Here is a 22276-nt window from a genome sequence, read left to right on the forward strand (position 1 = left end):
CAACAGCAGAGCAAAGCCCGAATAACTCCAAGAAAAATTCTCGATGCACGCAGAGATGTAACTGAGAGGAGATCTGATCCTGCTGCACTCCAGACAGAAAAACCTTGATGTCCCCTCCTTAAATTTCAAGGAAAAACTATCAAAAGAGTCCCAAGCCCTTTTGGGGCATTTCCACAGTTCTTGGAAGAAGCTGTGTGTCCCTATTTGCATACGATGCCTCCGGGCCATCAGCTCCAGCAGGCGCTGGATCAGACTGGGCGGCTCGCTCCTTCGACCTGCAGCGGTGCCGGCTGTAAGACCAAAGAGAATGCCTCCAGCTCGGGCGAGCCCGCCGGGAACGCGCCCCTCTAAGGCACCGGGGAGCGGGGGACACCGCGGTGTCGCCCTGAGGCAATGTGTGTGATCGCTGTGTCTCTCTTTTCCTTCCTCCCAGGTCGGGTGCTCAGCTCGGAGACACGTGGGTGAGATCCCAACTTTCTCTCCAGGGGAGATCTCCGCAGGCAGTTTACGATGCCAGAGCTCCCGCTGTGCTACCACCGTTTACTCGGAAAATCACAGGCAATTAATCACACTTTTCTCGGGGGAAAACCCACTTGATTTGGACCCGTCCTTACGCAGGGAAGCTACAGAACGCCGCGCTGTAACCTAACCTGAACTCTGCTAAAGGCGTTTCTTCCTAGGGCTCCCTTTTCACTTGGCAAGCCCTGCCTGCCTTTGGGAAACCGGGACGGGTGTATCGCACCGTGGTTACACTCGGATGTGGTGATGCACCCGCGATGCTGTCCCGCTCGCCTTTGGGCCGCCGAGGCAGGACGCGGGGAGCCTGAGGAAGCCGCGGGGAACGCTCTGAGGTGACCTGCTGCGGGCCAGGGATTTCCCCGGCCCCTCCGTGCCGGCGGCGGCAGGGAGCCCACCCCGGCGGGACCGGGGCTCCGGCCGCCGTCCGGGCATCGCGCAGGGGCCGTCCCGCTGCGGGCAGAGGGATGGAGGGACGAAGGGATGGAGAGATGCGGGGAGGAAGCGCTCCAGGCGGCAGGTGAACGGGACAACGCGATGCGTCCCCGGCCGTCCCGCTTCCAGCACTTTGGGCGGCACCCGCAGCGACTCCGCTGCTGACGGCGGGGCGGGCGCGGTCTCCCCCCGCAGCCGGAGCGCCCGGGGGCGTGCGGGACGCCCCGCCGCCTCTCCCCTCCCCTCCGCCCGCCCCGCCCGGGGGGCCGCGCCGCCACCGGCGCTGGGCGAGCGAGCGGGCGGGCGGCACACGGGCGGCCGCGGACCGCAACGACGGCGGCGCCCCGGAGCCCCCCAGGCGGCTCCGCCCCGGCCCCCCGCAGGTGGGTCCGCCCTGCCCGCGCCCCCCACGTCGGGGCGGCGACGGGGGCGGGCGAGCCCGTCCCCCCTCGCGGCACCGAGGGGGAGAGCCGGGCGCCCGCTCGCCGCCGAGGCGACGCCCCCCGCGCCCGCCCAGCGCCGCCGGGCGCTCGGGGCGCCGCGTCCCCTCGGAGCGGAGCGGAGCGGAGCGGGGCGGCTCTCGGCATGGCGGGGCTCCCGGCCGGCCGGCGGGCGGGCTGAGGCGGGGGCCGGGCGGGGAGGCGCCGGCGGCGGGGTCTCACCGCCTCTTCTTGCCGTCCCCCGCAGGGAGCGGCCGGCCCCCCGCGCCACCATTGCCTCGCACGGCAAGGAGGACCTGCTCGCCGCCGCCGCCCGGCTCTGGCAGCGGAGGAGGCGGCTGCTGGCCGCCGCCGGGCTCGCCCTGGCCATGGCCGTCGCGCTGCTGGTCGCCGTGCCCCTGCTGCTGCTGCAAGCGCCCGCCGACACCGGCGCCCACTACGAGATGATGGGCACCTGCCGCATGATCTGCGACCCGTACAGCGGCGGGCGGCCGCCCGGCCCCGGCAGCACCGCCGCCGTGGAGGCCCTGCAGGACCTGGGCGCCAACCCCCCGCCGCCCTTCGTCCAGGGACCCAAGGGGGAGCCGGGCCGGCCGGGCAAGCCGGGCTCCCGCGGGCCGCCCGGGGAGCCGGGCCCACCGGGGCCGCGGGGCCCGCCGGGGGAGCGGGGCGACGCGGGCAAGCCGGGGCTGCCCGGGCTGGCGCTGGCGGGCGCGGGCGGCGGCGGGAGCGGCGGCGGGGCGGCGGCGGGCGGCGAGGCGGCGGGCGGGCTGAGCGCCGCCTTCAGCGGGCCGCGCATCGCCTTCTACGTGGGGCTCAAGAGCCCCCACGAGGGCTATGAGGTGCTCAAGTTCGACGACGTGGTGACCAACCTGGGCAACCACTACGACCCGGCCAGCGGCAAGTTCACCTGCCAGGTGCGCGGCATCTACTTCTTCACCTACCACATCCTCATGCGCGGCGGCGACGGCACCAGCATGTGGGCCGACCTCTGCAAGAACGGCCAGGTGGGTTCCGCCGCTGCCCCGCGCGTCCTCCCCGCCCGGGGTCCCCCGCTCGTCCCCGTCCCACCGTCCCCGTCCCGCGGGCGCCGCTCCCGGGAAAGGAGCCAGCGGGAGCATCCTTCGCGCCGTCGGGGGGGGGTGCACCTCTGCAGCCGCGGCGAATTCCGAACTGCCGGCTTGCAAACTTTTCTGCCGGGCCGGGGAGAGTGAGAAGCGAGGGCAGAGGCGGGATGGAGGACACAGCGTAGTGCAGGGGTTGGGAAAGTGAGACTCGGGGCATTGATGGAGGGGCCGGGAAAGAGGTGGAGGACTGATGGGGGGCGCGGAAGAGTGACTCGGAGGGCTAACAGAGGGACAGGGGGGCTGATGTGCCCAGCGGCTGTGTTGGCAGGTGCGGGCCAGTGCCATCGCCCAAGACGCCGACCAGAACTACGACTATGCCAGCAACAGCGTGGTGCTGCACCTGGACTCCGGCGACGAAGTGTACGTCAAGCTGGATGGAGGCAAAGCACACGGAGGCAACAACAATAAGTACAGCACTTTCTCTGGCTTTCTTTTATACCCTGATTAACCCACGAGTGACACGACACGACTGGCCCCGCCACTGATGCACATGGGGCTGTTTGGCAATTCCATTACCCCATCGTGCTGCTGTTCCTGCTGGTGTCCACTGTCTCCGCAGGTCACTTTAGCTTCATTACCAGTTTGTATGTTTTTATTTTCACCCTTGTGGAAACGAAATAGAAATGAAACAAACAGAACCCCTTCCTTACTCTCCCCCGTTTCTTCTGACCCCCACTCTCCCTTTGTCTGCCTGAGTGTTTCGTGTGTCACATGAGGAACTTGGCAGCTTGAAACTCTGATTGGTTCCAGGAGGGTTTAAAAGAGCCCAGAGTTTGGACTGTGTCACACACGGAATTTGAACAGGTCACATTTTTTCATCAATAAGTATTAATGACGATGTTGAATTTTCAGATCGACTATTCACGAAGCGGGACTGGATCATAACTGTTTTTTCCTCTGCTGCTTTGTATGGGGTCAAGTGTAAACTTCTCTTTCTGTGCAATGCAATGCTCGTGTGAATGATGGTGTCATTAACGTCAAACCTGTTTCTGTCTGCAAAAGAATTTGGTCATTGACTACAGCCACCCAAATACCACATTAAATTATGTTTTTAGACAATGCCTTCTTGCTTTCTGTCTCTTCCAGTGCTACAAAGCAGCACTGTGGTGGTGCCACAGGAGGGTGGGGAGTAAAGGAGGGGGTTCTTTAGGTCTGTAGTCATATTTAAAGTTAGGATGGGGTTCCTTGCCTAGGTCTTGAATATGGTTCAAGGGGGCTGAGAAGAAGTAGAGGGAAGGAAAAAAGCTTCATTGTTACGCAGTTTTGTGAAAAGAAGGCACACAGTTATCAAGAGGTGAAAGTGGGGGTATGGAGCGAATCTCCTAAACAGATTTACTGAGTTAAAACCTGATTCAGAGGTTAGTGAAGTACAGAAAAAGCAGTTTAATCAGTGATTATAGAAGCCATATTTCTGTAACATGCTTGACAAATGTTAAGAAGGCTGCAGGGGAGTTTGTTTAAACCCTTGCACTTGCAGTGTGCGTATGGGTTGGAAACCACACCTGACTGAAGATGGGTCTGCACAGTGCCTGAGAAGGGCTGGGTGAGAAAACTCACTCAAGGCTGATGGATTCAGACCATTTAGAAGGGTTTTCTCCTGATGGTCCTCTGTAAATCCCAGTCACCCATGGTCTTTTTCAAAATGCACCGGTGTAGTGCACTGGTATGCATCAGTAGTGCATGTGGTTCTGAGCCTTTGGTGGAGGAGGTGCATTTGTCATCATCACCCCAGTAGGTAACCTCCTCAGTTTGGGTAAATTGGGACTGCTCTGCTGAAGCTAGAAGTGCTAAATTGATTTACAAAAGCACTTACTTTCATTTTGCTGTCTTGTCATTTCATTTTTCCCTCCTGAAAGTCTTGCCTCCCTATCAGCTCTCTGCCCTTCCCAGTGTTAGTGCAGTTTCACAGACAAGAGAGACAGGAGCTGGTCTGAAACAGCTCTGCCAAGGCTGGAGCTTTGCCCCTGCCCCGATGTCACAGGAGGAAAGGGAGCCACAGTCAGACTTGTGGGACTCAGTGGGACTTGTTCCAGCCCCACTTTGGGGCAGCCCCACGATGACCAAGTTCTTAGAGTCACTCCTGTCTCCTACCTAGTCCTCAGTGGGTATTGTCTTCTCCTTGGCTGGAAGGGGAGGGTCAAAGGGAAAGGCAATTCTTCCATCCTGTCCTCAAACATCCCCTGCTGAGGGAAGCAGAGTTCATAACCAGGTACACGTGTTAGACACTTATCAATCTCTTATGTCTTGTCGATTTGTACTATTTAGAATATGATTAAATCCAGTGTCTGAGACCATCCAAATGAAGTATAATTGCTATGGATCCTCAATTCCCACCGGATCCGTAATCCTTTTTGACTATTCCTCCTCCCTCCTTCAATGAAATGGAGCTTAGACACAAAGCCCTTGGTTTAAATTTCAAAAAATTAAAATTGACATGCAGCAGCATTAGCAGGAGCCAGGAGGAATTCTAAGGAGGTGCCTGGGCTCTGCTTTATCCTTTGCATTAAGAAGCAATTTGTACTTCTAACAAAGACCCAACTGTTCCCCCTTGGCAAAAGGGCAATGAAGATGCCTTGCAAGGGAATTGCTGTTCACAATACTTAAACAAATTTGAATCTTAGATTTTTAAATCTGTATTCCCTGGTGGAGCCTGCTCCTCTCAATTCAAATGCAGGGCTGGTGGTGTGTGCCTGCCAAGGTGTCAGTAGCTAAGCGGATGATGGATTGATGAGGCAATGGGAAGACACAGGCTCACAGTGGCAGTTTGCCCCGACAGTGATCTATGTATCTGCACATTATCAATGTCATGAGGAGGCTTGAACCACCCTCGCTAGATGTCTCATTTTCCACTTATCTCTTATGTACTAATTATCAGGCTGGATTATTCCCCAGGACAGAAACAAAAAAAAAATTGCTCATCGCCCCTCCACTGACAGTTTACACAATCGATAGAATGAACGTCTCCCTCAGCTGCTCACAGGCTTTTTTGTTTCCTCTCCTCATTGCAGGGTCTTCCCAGATTGCCTCTGTGGGGGGTTGATAGCTCTCACCCAGCATCTGCTTGGACAGGCTCCTCTGTCCCAGTCATCTTGGTGGTGGCTCAGTGTGTGGGTTGTGGATTTTTTTTTCTGAAGTAACAGAGGGAAAAGCAATTGGGAGATGAAAAACTTCAGTGCTCAGTGGTGCAGTTATCCAGAAAAGCAGAGGCAGCGCTGCGGATGGGGACGGTGGTCCCTGTGCTGCCAGTGGCTGTGGGTGACAGCAGGGTCACACACAGTCCAGCAAACACCCTGAGGTGCCTTGTAACCCTCTGGGATTCAACTTGAGCTTCAAGTGAGTCCTCCTGCCCTTGGGAATGGTCTGCGGGTCCTGCACGTTTCACGTCACAAAGAGAAGGGTTTGTTTGTGAGGGGGGTACCCTGGTCCCCTGGTTTGGATAGGAAGAGGAGGATTAAAGTGTACTCGAGGGGCTGGCTTCAGCTTTCTCTGGGACTGGCTTTCCCAAATGATACTGCATCTCAAACATTAGCCAGTATCTGCTCTGGAAGTCTGACCCCTCAGAGGTGTTATTTACTGGATGAATTAAGCAAACATGGTTTTAAGAATTGGGATCAGGTGTGATGTGAATAGGGAAAGCCCCCAGAAAGGAGTGGAATATTGGAGTTTTAGACAAAAGGTGCGCTCTGTTTTCGAGCACAGCTCGAAATGTGCTGAAATTAAAATCACAATACAAAACTTAAAAAAAAAGACAGGTGTTCATGCTGTCAAAGTAACTTAGATACTGTGCCAGCAAATCCTTGATCTTTGTGAAAATGTGAAACTTTGACCCTTACCCTGTGCCTGATCAGCCTATGGAAGAGATCCCTTGGGGAGAGGTGAGCAGGGAGATGTTGAAGCACACAAACATCATGAAAGGAGAAATGGGGATGCTGCTGAGAGCCCTGAGGGGTTGTTAGCCAAGTTGCCAGCCACCCATGTCTGTGGTTGTTCCCTGGAGGAAGGTGTTCAGCTTACCCTGCTCTACTGCAAGCGAGTGGATTTGTGGCTGGCCACTTGTTTTCTTCTGTCTTGACCTTCACTGGTTTGGGAAACTCCTGGCAAGTCTCTAGGGAGGTGGGTGAGGAAATCCTGCTTTGTCTAGGGTGAGCTGCTGATGCTGTTTTCTCCAGCCAGGGTACAGAGTTGAGGAATCCATGCTGTGAGAGCAGCTGGTGTCGGGTGTCCTGTGCCAAGTCTGCTGCCTGTGTGTTTTCCAGGATCTCAGCTTGCAGATTTCCTCCTTGACACTCCTTCCCTTGTGGAGCCAGGCCTGGGTCAGTGGGGCTCCCTGTCCTGCAGCAGCAAGAACAGTCCCGTGTTGGGTTCTCCTCTTTCCCTTTTTCTGTAAGAAAAGCAAAGTGTTGCTTTTTGTACTTCCTGTCTTCACACACATTCATTGAGCCACGCATTGGTCTTTGTCTTGCTGCTTTTGAAACTCGCTCTGGGCATTTTTCTTGGTGATACAAAGCTTGTTAATCTCTTTGCTTGCCTCCTTCAGTGGCTCACAGTGCCTGGACAGGTTTAATTTGTGAACTCAAAAAGTATGGATCATGGGTTTTGGTGGATACTCGTGTTCTTTTTCTGTTTATGCAACAGACTAATTATATTAAGTGGTCTGTGACAATAGAGGCAAAATGGCATATAAATCTATTTCAAATCTGTGTTAAATACTTGTTTTTGGTAACATGCTACATTTTTTTTCTTTTTGTGATTGGACTGAACTCTGGGAAAAAATCCTGGTAAAATCATGTGTCTTAGTATTGTCTCTGGGATAAAGAAGCCTGTCAGAATAAAATAAAGACTAACTGAATCTTCACTGACTTTGAGACTGCAAGAGGTTTGGTCTTTTTTACTGTGAAAGCCTACATGATGCAGAGACCTGGAAGATTAATTACAGACACGAGAGGTAAATTGTTACCGTGTGCACACCCTGTCAGTTTTGGGTGAGAGCCTGCTCTCAGCTGGTTTCACATTTAATGGCAGAAAGAGGTTCAGCTTGTTTAAAACTGCAGGTAACATGAAAATGGGGACCCATTTCTCTAGACCAAGCCTGTGTCAGTTCAGAAGTGAATCTCTTGGTCACAGAGCAGGTGGCACAGCAGCAGTGCAGAAGATGTTCACTGTTTCTTGACCCCACTTGCAACCTTCATTTTTGAAGGTTGTAGGGGCATTGCAGCAGGGGCATTAAAGACTAAAGGGGCTGAGCTCCTGATTCCCCTCTGTTTAGGACCAGTTTGTTCATTGCCTCAATGGTAAGTTTCAAAGAAGCCAGCAAAGAGCAAGGCTTCTTCCCTGGATCAGCCAGGGGAGCAGGGGCATTCCCTCCTGGGTGACAGGAGGCTGGGGTAGGACTTGGTGTTCTAGGCTTGAACATACATTGGATTTCCCCTTTTTTCCCCCTGCATTTCAGGGTGAAGCCTTGAGAGCAGGTGGTTTCAGCTGAAAATTTGAAGGGTGCCAAGCCACTGTTGTGTTCTGGTCCCTGCCACAGAGTGCTCAGCAGGATCTCTCAAGGTTTTGCAGAGCAAAATTCAGAGGGAGCTATGAGTGATGATCCTGTTTTCTTGCAGAAAAAGCCCCAAATGCCCACAAACTGGGTCCTTCCAATTAGAAAATAGCCTGAATTAACCATTCAGCTGTGTGGCACAGCTCTCTCTATATCCTGATAAATGGGAGTAGATTTTCTTCACAGGGGCTTATGACATATCCTTCTCTGTGCATTTGCTCCCATTTTGGGTTTTTTTGGCACGAACTAGGGTAGAAACAGAAAAGGCTGCTTGATCTCTATGATCTGCTGCCCTATTAATGCAGGATTATTTCCTCCAGTGCTCTGTGAGCACGGTGACACAGAGAGCATGGCTTGCCTGCAGCCTTTGACTGTGCTCCTCCCAGCGAGGGCACATTCACATGATCCTGGCTCTCTGCTTTGCTTGCAGCTGCCAGATCATGTCTAGAAAAACAAACAAAAAAAAGTATCCAGCCCCAGTCTTGAATGCAGCTGAAATGTTTTCTTGGTGCCATTTCTCTTTGTCAACAAATTGCTTATCACTTAAGTGTTGTGTTGTGATCCCCATCCCAAAGAGGAGAGATCTGCTGCTGAGAATGGGGGGAGGAGGAATGCCCAGGAGGATAACTTGTTTGAAGATGTGAGCACAGGCCTTATGAATGATGATTCTTTGTCATATCTTAGCTCTAAGGTGCAATTTCGGTGGTATGATAATGCAGAAAATGTTTTAAGTCCTTGGGGAGGAAGCTGCTTTTCAGGTGGTGTCTTGCTCTTCCCTCATTATTGTAATGCTGTTCCTGAAGCTTTGTGTCAGTCATGCTGTGCTGCAGCATGTGAATGCTGGGGGTGATGGAGATCACATCCAGGTGGATCTCTCTGTTTTGTTTTGGTATACACTTGAATTCTTGACATTTGCTTCCTGTTCTTCTAGCACCTTATTTTTCACGGGGCTGTGCTGCTTGGGAGCCCAAGGGCCGAAGTTTTCTTCTTGGTATACTTATCTGATTCTTTTCACACTTAGTTTTCTTCTCACTGGAGTCAGAATCAATCCTTAAGTACATTACATGTATCTTCCCTCAGATTGCCAGTGTGGCAACTGGTTAAGTAGCATTTGGGGATGTAAGATGAATCTCAGTTTTTGTACCCTAGAGGTGGAAGTGGTTCAGGTCCATTTTTTTGTCCTGTCCAGTAAGTGTCACTATGTAAATGCTTTTCAGAAAAAAGCATTTGGGTAGGACAGCTCTTTTTGCTGAAGTCCAGCAACCTGCTGAGGAAAGAGAGGTGTCAAATACCTTTGAAGCTCAGCTTCTCCAAGCCCCTGCTGAGGGCATCGCTGCAGCTGAGAGAGCTCAGATTGTAAACTTCAGCCTTCCCTCTCAAAAGGCAAAGCATCCTTGAGGAGTAACACTGCTGCTATTTATCAATTTGTGTGAGAATGAAGCCTGAATACTATTAGAGCTGAAACACTAATTAAGCCAATAAATTCCTTTGTCTTTTTGGGTGTGTTTGCAATTAATATGCAAAATCCCATTGATTCCAGCAACTCCATAATTCACGATGCAGTGTTATTACATATTGACGTGGTGCCCTATGAAACATCCAAAAGGCACTGCTGTGCATAGTGAGGATCCTGCTGTGATCCCAGTTAAACTGTTACAGGCTGGGTGAGTCACAGGGCTCCACCAGGTTCTTCCAAAAGCTCGGCTGTCAGTGGAGGGGGCAGGAAGACCACACAGAAATGTGTCTCTGCTGAGCAGACGCTGTGTCTCAGGGGCTATTTGCACTTTATATTGCTTTCAGAATTACAGTGGAAAAAAAGGGAAAGATGTTCCAGCTGATCTTGAAAAAAAGGCTGAAACTGATGCAAATAGAAACAGATTGTAAAGGAAATGTGTATTTGGATCAAAGCAAGGCAGTTCTTAAAAGCTGCCTTAGCTTTAACTTGCCTTTGATGGGGCAGTCTAAATAATCTTTCCTCAAGGTTTGTCCAAAACTATGAAAAGGGAGACAGGACAGGAAGGATTCTGAGAGATGGAACACTTTCTCTCTTCCAGGAGAACATTGTTTTGGCATCCTAGGACAGAACCAGAGTCTTGACCACTGATCCCTGCGGTGACTCTCTGCCTAGAACTGCCTTTTGCAGCATCAGAATAAGTTCTGCCCAAATATTTTTTAGCATCCTTCCCTAAAGCAGCAAAATCAGAAGGACACTGTAAGGAATGATGGCTCTTAGTCTCAGAATATTTAATTGAGAGGGCTGCCTCTATGAGGCTTTGTTGCTGTTTTTTCTTACATTGAGACTCCTTTGCGTCCCCAGGTCTGTGGCAGCTCTGCTCTCAAGGTGGAAGGGCTCAAGGAAAGGGGTGTGGTTGGTAGAGTGGATATTCTTCCTGGGGTTGGTCTGATCCCCATCATCCCCTTGCTTTGGTGAAGCAGCAGCCAGGTTAAGCTTAATCTTGGGCTGGGGTTTTGTGGTGGTGATCTTTTCTGTTGCTGTTTTCATTTCTCAGGAAATTATTCAATTTGGTCTTGGCATAATCAATAAACCTCTGTATTGATATGTGCAGCCTCTGGAGCAGAGCATGGTATGGATGTGCTTTTAGTTCAGGACAGCACAAATCAAATACGCAGTTGTTGAATTAATTTGTGGTTGGTGTTTTCTGATAACAGCAATTCAGATTTGCTCTTCCTGTTCCCACTGCCATCCTTCTGAAGGCAAAAAGAAAAGGAAAAAAAAGGCAGTCAGGGTAAAACTGAAGCAATTGTAGATGCATTTGATTCCCATGTATGCAGAGGCTGCATGACAGCTTTAGAGAATGGAAGATGAACAATATACAGGATGCTATCTCTGATTTCAAAGACAGCATGTTTGATTTCAGGCACAACGATAAAGCAGAATTCTTGATAGCTTGTCCAAGCTAATTTTCTTCTGAGTTAGTACACTAACTACCTACCTAGCCACAAGCTGTCCTTTTGCTTTTTCTTTTCTATTAGTGGACTAATAGGATTGCCAAGCTTTACTTTCTAGATGGGTCTTAAATGGGAAGCAGTTTGTTTCATGGAAGAAAGATGCTTGGGGAATCAATTTATGCCAGCTTGTAGCCACCGGAAACCTCTGTACTTCAGCAGACTTTAAATTGAAAAATGGAGCTTGCTCTTCATACTAGATTTCTCAAACTACTTACTCCAAGCAATAGAAGAGTAAACTTGTCAGGTAGGCAGGGATTTTTTGAGGTATCTGTATGTGTTTATCACTTGGTTCACTTCTGGAAATCTCCAAGTGAAATACGGGAGCCTGAATTGCTTGAGAAGGTCAAACAAGGTGAATATAACACTCCTCTCTGGCCTAAAAAAATCCATTAATTGTGCTGTCAAATGGAAGTATGGACAATGGCAGAGCTGACTTAAAAATTTGTCTTAGCTCTTACAAGCTGGTGGTGGGAGGGAGTAAGGTGAGAGGAGTAAAATGATTTTGGGACAGGATTGAGCAATAACCTATGTCTGCAAAATGAGGTCCATTTCTGTCCTCAGACCTTTCTACAAGGCACGAATACAAGGGCAATCTTCTAGGGGCAGAGTGGCCAGCTGATTTCTCATGTGTTTCCCTGTAGGGCTTCTCTGTGGGTGGCAATTCCTTAGGCAGGCATCAGAGCTGGCATCAGGTAATGCAGAGAAAACCGTGGATTTAACAGATGTGAATGTGACTTCTTCCTTTCTCTCTTTTATTCCTCATAAATAAGAAAATTACCTGCAATTGTAGCAAATTACTTTCAAAACAACTGTGGGGATATTATAAATATTGATCATATGATTTGGTTGAATGCAGTGAATTCAAAGCCTGCTGGGTGTTGTACCAGGAGACCATTATGGATGGTACATTTTCAGGAGGAACAGTGCTGTGTGGGACAGTGCCAAAGTGTGTCCTGTGCTCTGCTCTGCTCAGTGCCATCGCTAGTGCTGACACTCATTAAGCAGAAGGCCTGTCTGTTAAATTTGCAGGTGGCATAAAGGCAGAGAAAAGGATTAACCTCAAAGTGGCTCTGACAAAACAGAGGAAATAGATGTAAAAATACCAGGAGAGAATTAGAGATGCAAGTTACCTCTACCTGGAGGCAGTCCATGGCATGGACATGAGCTGGAAAGTCAGAAGAGGTGGTCCTGAAGGACAAGAGAGGAAGGGAAACACGTTACTGAGATAACTTTGGGTAGGAAAGAATGAGGGCCTGGAGATGTAGTAGTGAGGTCAAACAGAAGGAGAAATTTTTGGATGGTGAGGCATGGGAGCAGGTGCCTGGGAAGGCTGTGGGTCTCTGGCACAGAAGGACTCCAAGAGTGCACCAGACATCCATCAGATCTAGCTGTAACATAGCTGTGTTGGGGTGGGGAGCTGAGCCAGACTCCTCAGACCATATGCACTATTGATTTTCCATCACCCACCCTTTCTCCGTGGATCTGCAGAGATATATACACCATCTGCCTGCCTGTAATAGAGCCCTCGAAAAATGAAGTTTGGTGTCTTCCTGTGCCCCCAGCAACTCTCTCTGCACACCAGAGTGACTCCATCTCCGTTAGGTCCATTTTGGAAGGGCAGGTGGAGGTACATGGGGTGATGGCACGTGGGCAAGGTGATGCTGGTGGAAGGACTCTTGCAGGGAGCGAGTTCCTAGAGCTAAGCCCTGTTATAGCTCCAGACTGCTGGAGCTCATGATGTCCAAGTCCTACTGAATGACTGTGCAAAGGTGTTCTCACCACTCTGGGTGCTGCTTTGGCAGAGCTTCTGCAAATCTGATGTTGTTTCTGCATCTGAGCGTGTTGGCTTTGCATCTATGGTAAGAAGATGGAAACGTGGCCCTGCTGATCAGCAGCCATCTAACACTCAGGTGCCTTTGCAGTTCATGAATAAGAGAAACTGAAATACCACTGAGCTCCAGGAGTGCTGTGTGTATGTACCTGATGCACCAGCACACGGCTCCATCCACCACAAGCAGAGCTGAACACTCAGTGTTTTCACCATAGTATCCCACACCAAGTGAGAATGCATCTGAATTTTTTACTGTTTTTTTAAAAAAATCTGTATAATCCACATATTATATGTTTAAAAACATCCATCATAACCTGAAGTATTTTCCTATGTAACTTGCCACTGGTAACTGTGAGTTACCTGCAGAGGCTTATCTCAAACTGCAGAGGTTTATCTCAAAGCTCTGTATCCCTGCCACTTAATTTTCCTGTTCCTGTAGCCCCTTTGTCCAGCATCTCTGGCTTTGTGGGGGCTTTCTGAGGTCTCCTCTTCAAGTCCTAATGTACTTCCAGGTGTGTCAATCCTACATGTGGAAAATATGGTGTTCATTGAAAGGAAACTTTGAGGTGTAAAAGGAAAGGTGATGGCAAAGTCTGGGTATCCTGCTTGTGAACGTTTTTGTTTTTCCCTCCTATCAGCTCAGATTATCAAATGGAACAATGATAATATTTTTTTTTTTCAAAAGAAAAAACTGTAAAAACACTGTAAAAACATTCATGCTTTTCAAGTCTCAGCTTGAGTTTGCTTTGACTTCATTCACAAGGATCTGACTAGCCTTGTTTCCATCCTGGGCTAGAGCTGCTATATTTGAGCCTCCTCAGGACAGGGTTTACAGTGCCGGTGCTGACTCACGCTTCATTGAGAGTCACAAACAGCGACTCCTGTGATGCATCAGCGGCCGCCAGACCCAGACCCCGCATCCCTCACAGCCGAGCGGGGCAGATCCCAGGGCTGAGCCTGCCCTCCTCCCGCAGGAGGGTGTGGTCCAGGGGGATGCGGTGCAGGAAGATGTGGTCCAGGAGGATGTGTGGTCCAGGAGGATGTGTGGTCCAGGAGGGTGTGGTCCAGGAGGATGCAGTGCAGGAAGATGTGGTGCCATCAGCCACCGCTGCCCTGGCCTTTGGCTGAGCCTTGCTCACACGCTGGGGCAGCATGGGGTGTGTGACAGTGGCTGAGATGAGCTCATTGGGAAGTGAAATCAGATTCAATTGCATTAGGAATTCATGTCAGATAAAGCCAGCGGAGGTACTGCAGAGCTGTACGTACATCTGCTTAATATATTTATTAAATATCCCTCCCAGATTGATTCTGGGCTTAAATTAAAAAGAAAATAAATTATTTTTCTTCTTCTGCTTCTCTGTTACTCATCTGGTAGTTTTGTAATATTTAGCTCTTCCTCACTGTTTGATTGGATTTGTGAACTTCCCAGTTGTGTCAATAAAGCGATCAACAGAGAAATGCAGTTAGACTTGGCACAGGGAAGGAAGGAGTGGGGCAGATTTTCCTGCTCAGGTCTGGTGTCACTTGCAGTCACCAGCAGCAGGCTGGACTGACCCATGGGCAGCTCATCTGTAAGCCCAATAGTAGCACTGGTTAAAATCTGGCATTAGCAGTGTAGCTTGGAGTGTACTTCAGGGCTGATTGGCTTGCAATGTGCCAGCAGAGTGCAGGTGTAAAAACAGTCCATGCCTGCTTTTTGTGACCAACAGAGGGGGTTCCTCCTCCAGCCTCTCTCTGGGGTGTTGTCTTGCCTTGCTCCTGACTCACAGGGACTGCATTTGTTTTGGTGACAGCAGCATGCAGGGCTGTGGAGGTATTTGTGACTCATGGACTTATCTGGACTTTATTCAAAGGCTGCTGGAACACAATCCTGACTAACACGTTTTAGGGACCCTGCCTGAGCAGGGAGGTTGGACAAGATAACCTCCAGTGGTCCCTTCCAGCCATGACTGTTGTATGATTCTGTGACTTTCCACCTCTATAACTGAACTAGATCATGACCCACATGTGTCTCTAGGAAGAGACTTCACCCTTCATTGGTGGGATTACTCACCTCCCCTCCTCCAGCACACATTTGTCCTCTGTGCTCTGGTGCCTGAGAAAATGTGGCTGGAGCAGGGGTGCCCAGCTCACTGCCATCACCCAGACCACAAGCTAAATATTGTATTTCCAGTGCTCCTTGTTCTCATCTTGCTGGGATCTGGCTCAGACCTGCTGAGCCTGATGTGGTGACTTTGTGTTGTTTCCTCCATGAGTTCATCCCATTCCCAAAGCACGTGCAAGGCTGGTGTCCACACCACTGTCCTGCAGTGATGAGTGATCTGTGCTGTGCACAGCAGCTGCTCTATCTATCTATCTATCTATCTATCTATCTATCTATCTATCTATCTATCTATCTATCACCTCCTGTCTCTGTCTATCACTTCCTGGGCTGTGTCCCTTCTTCAGTCCAGTGGGACTTGGCTGCTCCCTCTGGGCTTTCCCACTTTTCTCATGCTCTCCCCTTTCAGCTCCCATGGAGAAAAGGGAATCTCTAAGCATTCTCTCTAACCCAGAGAGCAATGCAGGTCACTTTGCTCTGTGTTTGGGGCCCCTGTGCTGCAGTCCGTGCTGTGGTGCAGGTGGCCAAGCCCTGTCTTTGCAAGTACTACAGTGCCTGTGGAAAATGTGTCTGGAATGGAGAAGTGAGAGTGTCTTCAGTGTCAAATAACCACACTGCAAATTTGCATGTTTTGGTGCAGTCTGTGCCACCTGGGAGCAGCCACAGGGGTGGGATCTCCATGGGAAAATTTTATTTTAGCCAGTGCAGGCAGTGGAAGTCCATGTAGCCAGAGGGTGAGGAAGAGAGGCTGTCCTTCAGAGAGGGTGAAACCTTGGCAGAACTCCCACCTTCTTCAAAAGGGGTCTGTGTGGTCTGCTGGTTAAAATGATTTTAATGCAAATCAACATTAGCCTGTTCCACATTGCATGGAGAGAGGAGGCAGAAAAAGGAGAATGGTTTGACATAGTTCTTTTAGCCTTCTGATTCTCAAATTTTGGTGCAGAGTGAGGAAACTTCTGCTAATAGCAACCCTCAAGGTAAAGCCTTTTTAAAGTATTCCTGGAAGGCTTTTAGTAAACTAAACTAAACCAGAGAAACCCTGCCCCTATATTCAACAGTTACACTTAATCAAGGGTATTTCTCAGGTGTAATTTCATCCTTGATGTCACCCAAAAATTAGAGAGAGGAAAAAAAATCAAAATTGAGGCAAACCAGTGTAATCTGGAGAGATTAGAGCTGTGAGGGCCTGTGACCTGCAAAAATTCAGAATGCAAAGCAGACAACGCTCTGTGTGTGAGGAACATTGATGAACAAATATGGGGATGGGGAAGAAGAGTGCATCAGGCATTACCTGCTGATGCAGACACCCACCGGGCTTGCTCGTGCAGTGGTTTGTGCACACACTGACTGGGCTCAATGGTTTTGCCCCCATCTGCTGTCTCAGAGGAAATCTTCATGTTGCCTCTGCCAAAGCTTGGTGGACAAAAACTTGGGGAGGAATAATGCATGGTCTGTATGAGAGCAAAGAATGTTATATTATCTCCTTGTTCTACCTACACCTGAGTGTTAATTTTTGCTTTCTCTTCAAGGGAAGCTGCTAAATGCAAATTACCTCTCCATCACCAGAGAGGCTGATAAGGTGATGATAAAAAATATACAGAATAAATGATGGTAAGCACTGCATTATTCTAGAGAGAGCAGGGGAAGGCAGAGGGCACTGTAAATATCCTTTATGTACATCCCTATGTAATCCCAGGGGTGTAGTGCAGGAGAGGGCACAGAGCCTTGGGGTTCACCCAGGCACTTATATAAAATAAAATGCAGCAGTGTGTGTTAGAGCTAAGCCATAATTAAACACCCCCAGGTAGTTTAAATGAGACGTGCACATTTAGAAGATAGTTTTTAGCAGATCATGTCATCATCTGACTGGCAGAGAAAACAAACAGCTGTGGCATGTACTTTCCAGCACTGTTTGCACAATGAGCATCGAGGGTGCACTGGCTGTGGGTCCAGAAGTGTGTTGTGCTTGTGCAAGGATGTCAGAGGGTTTCAAGCTGGTGCCTTCCACTCTCCTTCGTGTCCTGGTGGGTGTAACTCACCCTATGCTCTCCCTGCACCAGGGCAGGGGCACAGAGGGCAGCTGGGGCTGTGGTCCAGAGCGCCTTCACTCACCAACCACGTTCCTCTCCTGAAGGGGGTGGCACTTGGCAAAAAGCAGCCAAAGCCTGAAGCCTGCAGCTGCTCTCACTGTCATGGCAAGGATGCTGGAGGATGCTGGAGCTGATGGTTGAGGTGCAACTGCCTGATGGCTTGGCAGTTGTGAGCAGCTGAGCCAGGGTGCTCTAGAAAGCAACTGTCCCATCACCCCCCATGATGGGGCTATTGAATTGAAAAGGCAAATGTGTTAACCCCCAGGAAGGTGGTTTCCTCAAGGCTGAGCCACTGGAGCCCTCTGGAGCCAGACTTTGAATTGTTACAGCAATGACAGGATTTGCACATGGTTACCACCCATCAGGTGTGAAGAAGAAACTTCCAGCTGAAGGAGCAGCTGCCTTCCTTCCCAGCCTGTCAAAGCTGTTAAATTGCTCCAGCTTAATCACAGGCAACCCCTTGAGCATTTCCAAGGGGAGGGTATCTGATGAGAATGTGCATGAGGCTCTGGAATTCAATTTCAAACCAAAAATGAGGAAAGGAAAGTTTACCTACAGCACTGTAAGCTCCTGGTAAGACTCAAAATGGCAAAACATCTTGTGGAAGTGCTGGCAGCCTCTTCCAAACATATTGAAGCCTGCCTTTTTGCTCCATCAAGGAACAGGAGACCAGCCCTGTTGGTGTCCATCCCCTGTGCACTGCTGGGGTGCTGGGACCTTGCAGAGTTTGGGACAATAGGCTTTGGCTCATTATTTTTACAGCCTTGAAAAAATGAGCAATTCCTCTGTAGGATCATTGTGTTTTCCTCATCCAGTCTTCTGCAGAGCCCCTGCAACAGAAACTTGCAGAACCAGAGGCACCCCCTGAAGTCACCTGGCCTCTTGTTCTGCAGCTTTCTGCTGCAGGGACTCTGCAGAAGGTGGAATGGGGAAAATGCAGGATCTGTCCAGCAGTCAGCTGCCTGATGTGGCAGCAGTACCCTTGGTGCTGGGGGAGCACTGTCCTTGCCTGCGGAGACAGGAGGGAGAAAAGCCTCAGCTGCCAGCGGCAGTGCTGGAGATGCCGGCCAGAGTTAGGACTGGCTTGATGGCTCCTGATGGGAGCAGGACAGGAGCCTGGAGGTGGTTTAACTATGCTTCTGCCATCACCACGGTGGTTTCTTTGTGTTCTTGGGGGGTTGTGAATTAAGGGACACTGTTAGGATGCCAGGTGGGGTGTTCTGGTGAGCTCATTGCATCGCAGCCCTGTGGCTGCAGGGGATGTGCCTCCCTGCCTTGGAGCTTTGCTTCAATATTTACAGAACACAGTGACACGTTTAAAAAGCTTCAGCTGGAGTAAGCAAGACCAAACACTGCTGTGGGAATGTCACCGTGTTTCTTTTCAGAGACAGCGTGTGGGGCTGGCTGTGGGGCACAGAGCTCTTTTGGCAGGACAGTGGTTTGAAGGGAAGCTGAGTCTGTAACTGGATGAGCTTTTGCATAGGGCAGAGGTGGGAGACAGGGGAGGGAAGGGATGCTCAGGTCTGTGGCAGTAGAGTGAAACAGAAAGGAAAGACCCAATTTGAAAAGCTTTGCAAGAGATGTCCCAAGGAAGGCAAAGACCAGCTTGGGAAAGTGAACCAGCTTTGGGTCTACCAAGGAGCCTTTAGAGATAGAGCAGTGCACCCTGACTGGAATAGCCCTGTCCTGCCCAAGGGAATTATCCAAGGGAACCCTCAGAGCCACCTTGCAATAACTCCTTGGTCCCAAAACACGTGGTCCCAGCATAATCATTGTCATGATTATTCTGTGCTGGGAAAGCTTGATTTTCCTAGGCATTAAACACACAGATGAGTAAAGGGTGGTGTTAGCTAAACACTTCCAAAAGCTGTTTTGGACATTTTAATGTTGCTTTGGAGTTGTTTTCCAGCTTTCTCTAAAAACCAGTTTGGGGTGCATACAGATGCACAGTGTTGAGCTTAGTGTTTCTTCAGAGAGGGAAAGGGACCAGAGCATCACTTTGCTATTCATTTCCAAGGGCAGGATGTACAAACAATATCAATATTTATTAAACAGCTTTGTTTATCCCAGGTTTGTAACAAAGAAAGTGACTTAGATTGTGGTGTTTGTCCTCTTTTCAGTGTCCTATTCCTCACCTGGGTTTGCAGGTTTTTCTTAATGCATATATTATTTCCCTATTTTGAAGATGGCTGTATCCTGAATATCTTAAAAAGGGAAAGTGGCACTTGGTTTTTGGTTGCCTCAGTGGTTATATCATTTCTGCTTTTAAGAGTCCCTGTTTGTGATAGACAGCAGCTCTCACTACCCAGGCTTACAACAGAAGCTTTGTTGTCTCATTTTACCCTTCTACTCTTCCTTCCTTCCCCTCAGCTGCTTTAAATAAATAGGGAAGTTTTAAGTTCAATGAGACCAGTAAATTTACAAAATGTACTCCTATGAATGGCTTATTTTTTTCACTTCAGCTTAAATCTGATTTCAAGTGACATCAAGAAGAAGAAAAATATTCAAAAATGCCCAAAGCCCACTTACAGCATCGTGAAAGCGCCCAGCCAGCAGTTTCCACAGCAGCAGCTTTGCTGGAGGCTGTTTGCTGTGCCCCTTGCTGATGGGCACATGAAGAGTGCAGAGAGGGATTTCTAGACGTCTCCTGCACTACAGAGGTGAGAATTTAGATATTTACACTTTTTTAAAGATGCAAAAGGTCACTCCCATGCATGGGGACTCTGCCACTGCTTGTTGCATCCTTACACAAGACAGAAACACACTGTGAGGCACGGTGCTGCTGCCTCTGAAAGATGAGGACTGTTACCAGCTGCTCCCTTTAAATGAATTTTCCTAAAGTCAGTCACAACATGAGCAGAGCGATGATCCTGATGACACTTCCCGAACAATTAGCACCGGGAGCGAGGAGCACCAGAGGACTCATGCCATGTTCTGTTCTGCATGTCTTTGGTATAAATAGCCTGGCTGGAGGATCTTTTGCCCAAAATTATGATGAAAGGGTGATTTTATGTTAATTCAACCTGTCAGTTGTGTTTGAAACCAGGGACACCAGAGCTTTCTGCTGTGCTTCGATGAGGAGCACTGGACTGATTAAACTAAACATGGGGCAACAGGAGGGTTGTTCAGAGGTGGCTGGTGGGCATGAGGGCTCGTGGGGTGGGCAGTGCTGGGCAGGTAGCTCCTGTGTACTTCACAAACTGTGTCCTCATGTGTGAGGAGAGGCCGTGCTCTGCACATGTGGATACAGCCAGGACAAGGAGCACTCCTTTGGAGCTGTGAGTGACCTTGTGATGAGGCACCAAAGGAGACCACAGGGCTGTCCCATCAGGAAAGGTCCAGGATGACCCACCAGCCAGGTGGGTTGAAATTGCTCAGCAACAACTTGCTGACAAGCCCAGTGGTGCCTGTGGTTTGCTGAGCTTGATCTCCAGGTGCTCTGCAGGCAGCCACAGTGACCTGCTGCTGGTCCTAGAGGAACTGCGTTTGCAAGAGGACTCTTGGCCATCTCAGATCTCATTCCTGCACTGCCTTCCACAGGCAGAAGTCTGTGGGAAGGATGGAAAGCCCTTGGGATGGAAAATACTACTTATAGTGCCAGGAGTTTGCTGAGTCCTTGGCAGAGGTATGGTCCTTACTACATAAGAATTAGCATCCAGCCAAAATGACTCAGACTAAAACTCCTTGAGAAAGTCCCTTAGTGGATGGTTTTATACTCGTGCCCTTTCTGTGTTTTGGCCAGCTGTGGGCCTGTGGAAGGAAAGAGGAAAAAAATGTGTAAACCAGGGGGAACATCACCGTGTGCAAGGCAATGTGCTGAACAAACTTCAGAGGAAGCACTGAGAAACGTGCCAAAAGTTGCGTGGGCAGAGATCCACAGTGATTTGTGTTAATTAGCTAATGAGCAGTCTGTTGGAGACACCCAGACTTACAGACCCCTCAGCCTTTACTTCATAGAAAGAGCAGTTTCAGTGTTGAAGTCAAGAGTCAGGGTGCACCTTAAGTGGTGGCAGCCTGTGAAGTACTTAGAGAAAGATCCCAAAGATTGAAAAAGACTGATAGCAAAGGCTGGTGGAAAGGCAGCCCTCACCTGCTTGCAAGGCCTGTGGGAGTTTTTCCTTGGATCACTCTAGTGGGGAGAACATGTATGAATGTGGGAATTGGCTGTGATGTGTTGGAGCTCAACTCTTTCTATCAGTGGGGGCTCCTGGCTCATGCTTTTAAGGCATCTTGTCCCTCCAGCTCATCTTTTCAACTTCAATAAGAGATGTGCATGTGCTTCCCCTTCCCCCCAATGCGTTACATTTTCAGATCAATTTTAAAAGTAACCTCTTTAATATTGAATTATTCCTGATCTCTATTGTCACTTCTAGCTGATTAGTTTAAGGACTGTGCTTGGTTTGTTTAATAACCTCTTGACACTAAACAAACAATCCTGAAAAGGGAACAATTTGCAAAACAGAAGGAAAACAAATAACCTACAAGGGCATCCTCTTCAAAATAGAAAGACTGATTACATTAAAATGGCAAAATAATTCCGGACATTAAAAGAATGTATATAGATATTGGCTTATCTATATTCAAGGAAGATTTGAAAACACCGCAAAGTTAAAGTTTTCATTAGCAGTACAGTGAAATCTCTCAATTAGAATTCCTGAAGCATATTAAATGGTATTTAGTTTCTAACTCAATGCATCATTTTCTGTTAAATAATTGATCGTGGTGCAGAGATTGTGTTTGTGTAGTTTAAGAAAGCGATTAGACCAAAGAACATTTGGTAGGAAAGTTGCATTGATAACTGCGACACTGCTCCAGCCGTGCTCTGGAGGAGCTCTCACAGCCGGGCTGGCCACTGAGCTGGGCAGGTGCTGGGCCTGAAGGGACTTGGGGCAATAAAAGCTGTACTGGACCACAAGGAACTTGTCTTGAACCCAGTGAGGAGAGCCTGGTGCCTTCACAGCCCCAAACTGCCCAGGGATGAGGCGTGGATGGGAGGAGGGAGAACCCCTCACCCCAAAACCACACTGACAAACAGAGCAGAGGGTAACAGGCTGAAACTCCAGAGATGCTGAGAGAGGATCTAGTAAGGAGCAATAGGAGTCCTGGCAAAGGCCAGGTGTAATGAGGTTAGCCTGGAGGACAAAGCCATCGCCAGGCTCTGGCACCTCTGTGACCAGTGCCTGAACCTCAGGGTTGTTATTTTTCTATGTGACATTAATTT

The 22276-nt window shown here is 49.5% G+C and overlaps 1 protein-coding gene across 1 annotated transcript; it reads left to right on the plus strand.

Moving 5' to 3' along the window:
* The first annotated feature begins 1224 nt into the window (after window positions 1-1224).
* On the plus strand, window positions 1225-3577 carry C1QL2 (complement C1q like 2). Its single transcript, XM_064435140.1, has 3 exons — window positions 1225-1334; window positions 1639-2398; window positions 2787-3577. Exons 2-3 carry the CDS (start codon window positions 1760-1762, stop codon window positions 2964-2966), a joined length of 819 nt encoding a protein of 272 aa, XP_064291210.1. The 5' UTR covers window positions 1225-1334; window positions 1639-1759; the 3' UTR covers window positions 2967-3577.
* The last annotated feature ends 18699 nt before the right edge of the window (window positions 3578-22276 follow it).

Source organism: Passer domesticus, chromosome 10 (assembly GCF_036417665.1).
Source record: "Passer domesticus isolate bPasDom1 chromosome 10, bPasDom1.hap1, whole genome shotgun sequence".
NCBI lineage: Eukaryota > Metazoa > Chordata > Aves > Passeriformes > Passeridae > Passer > Passer domesticus.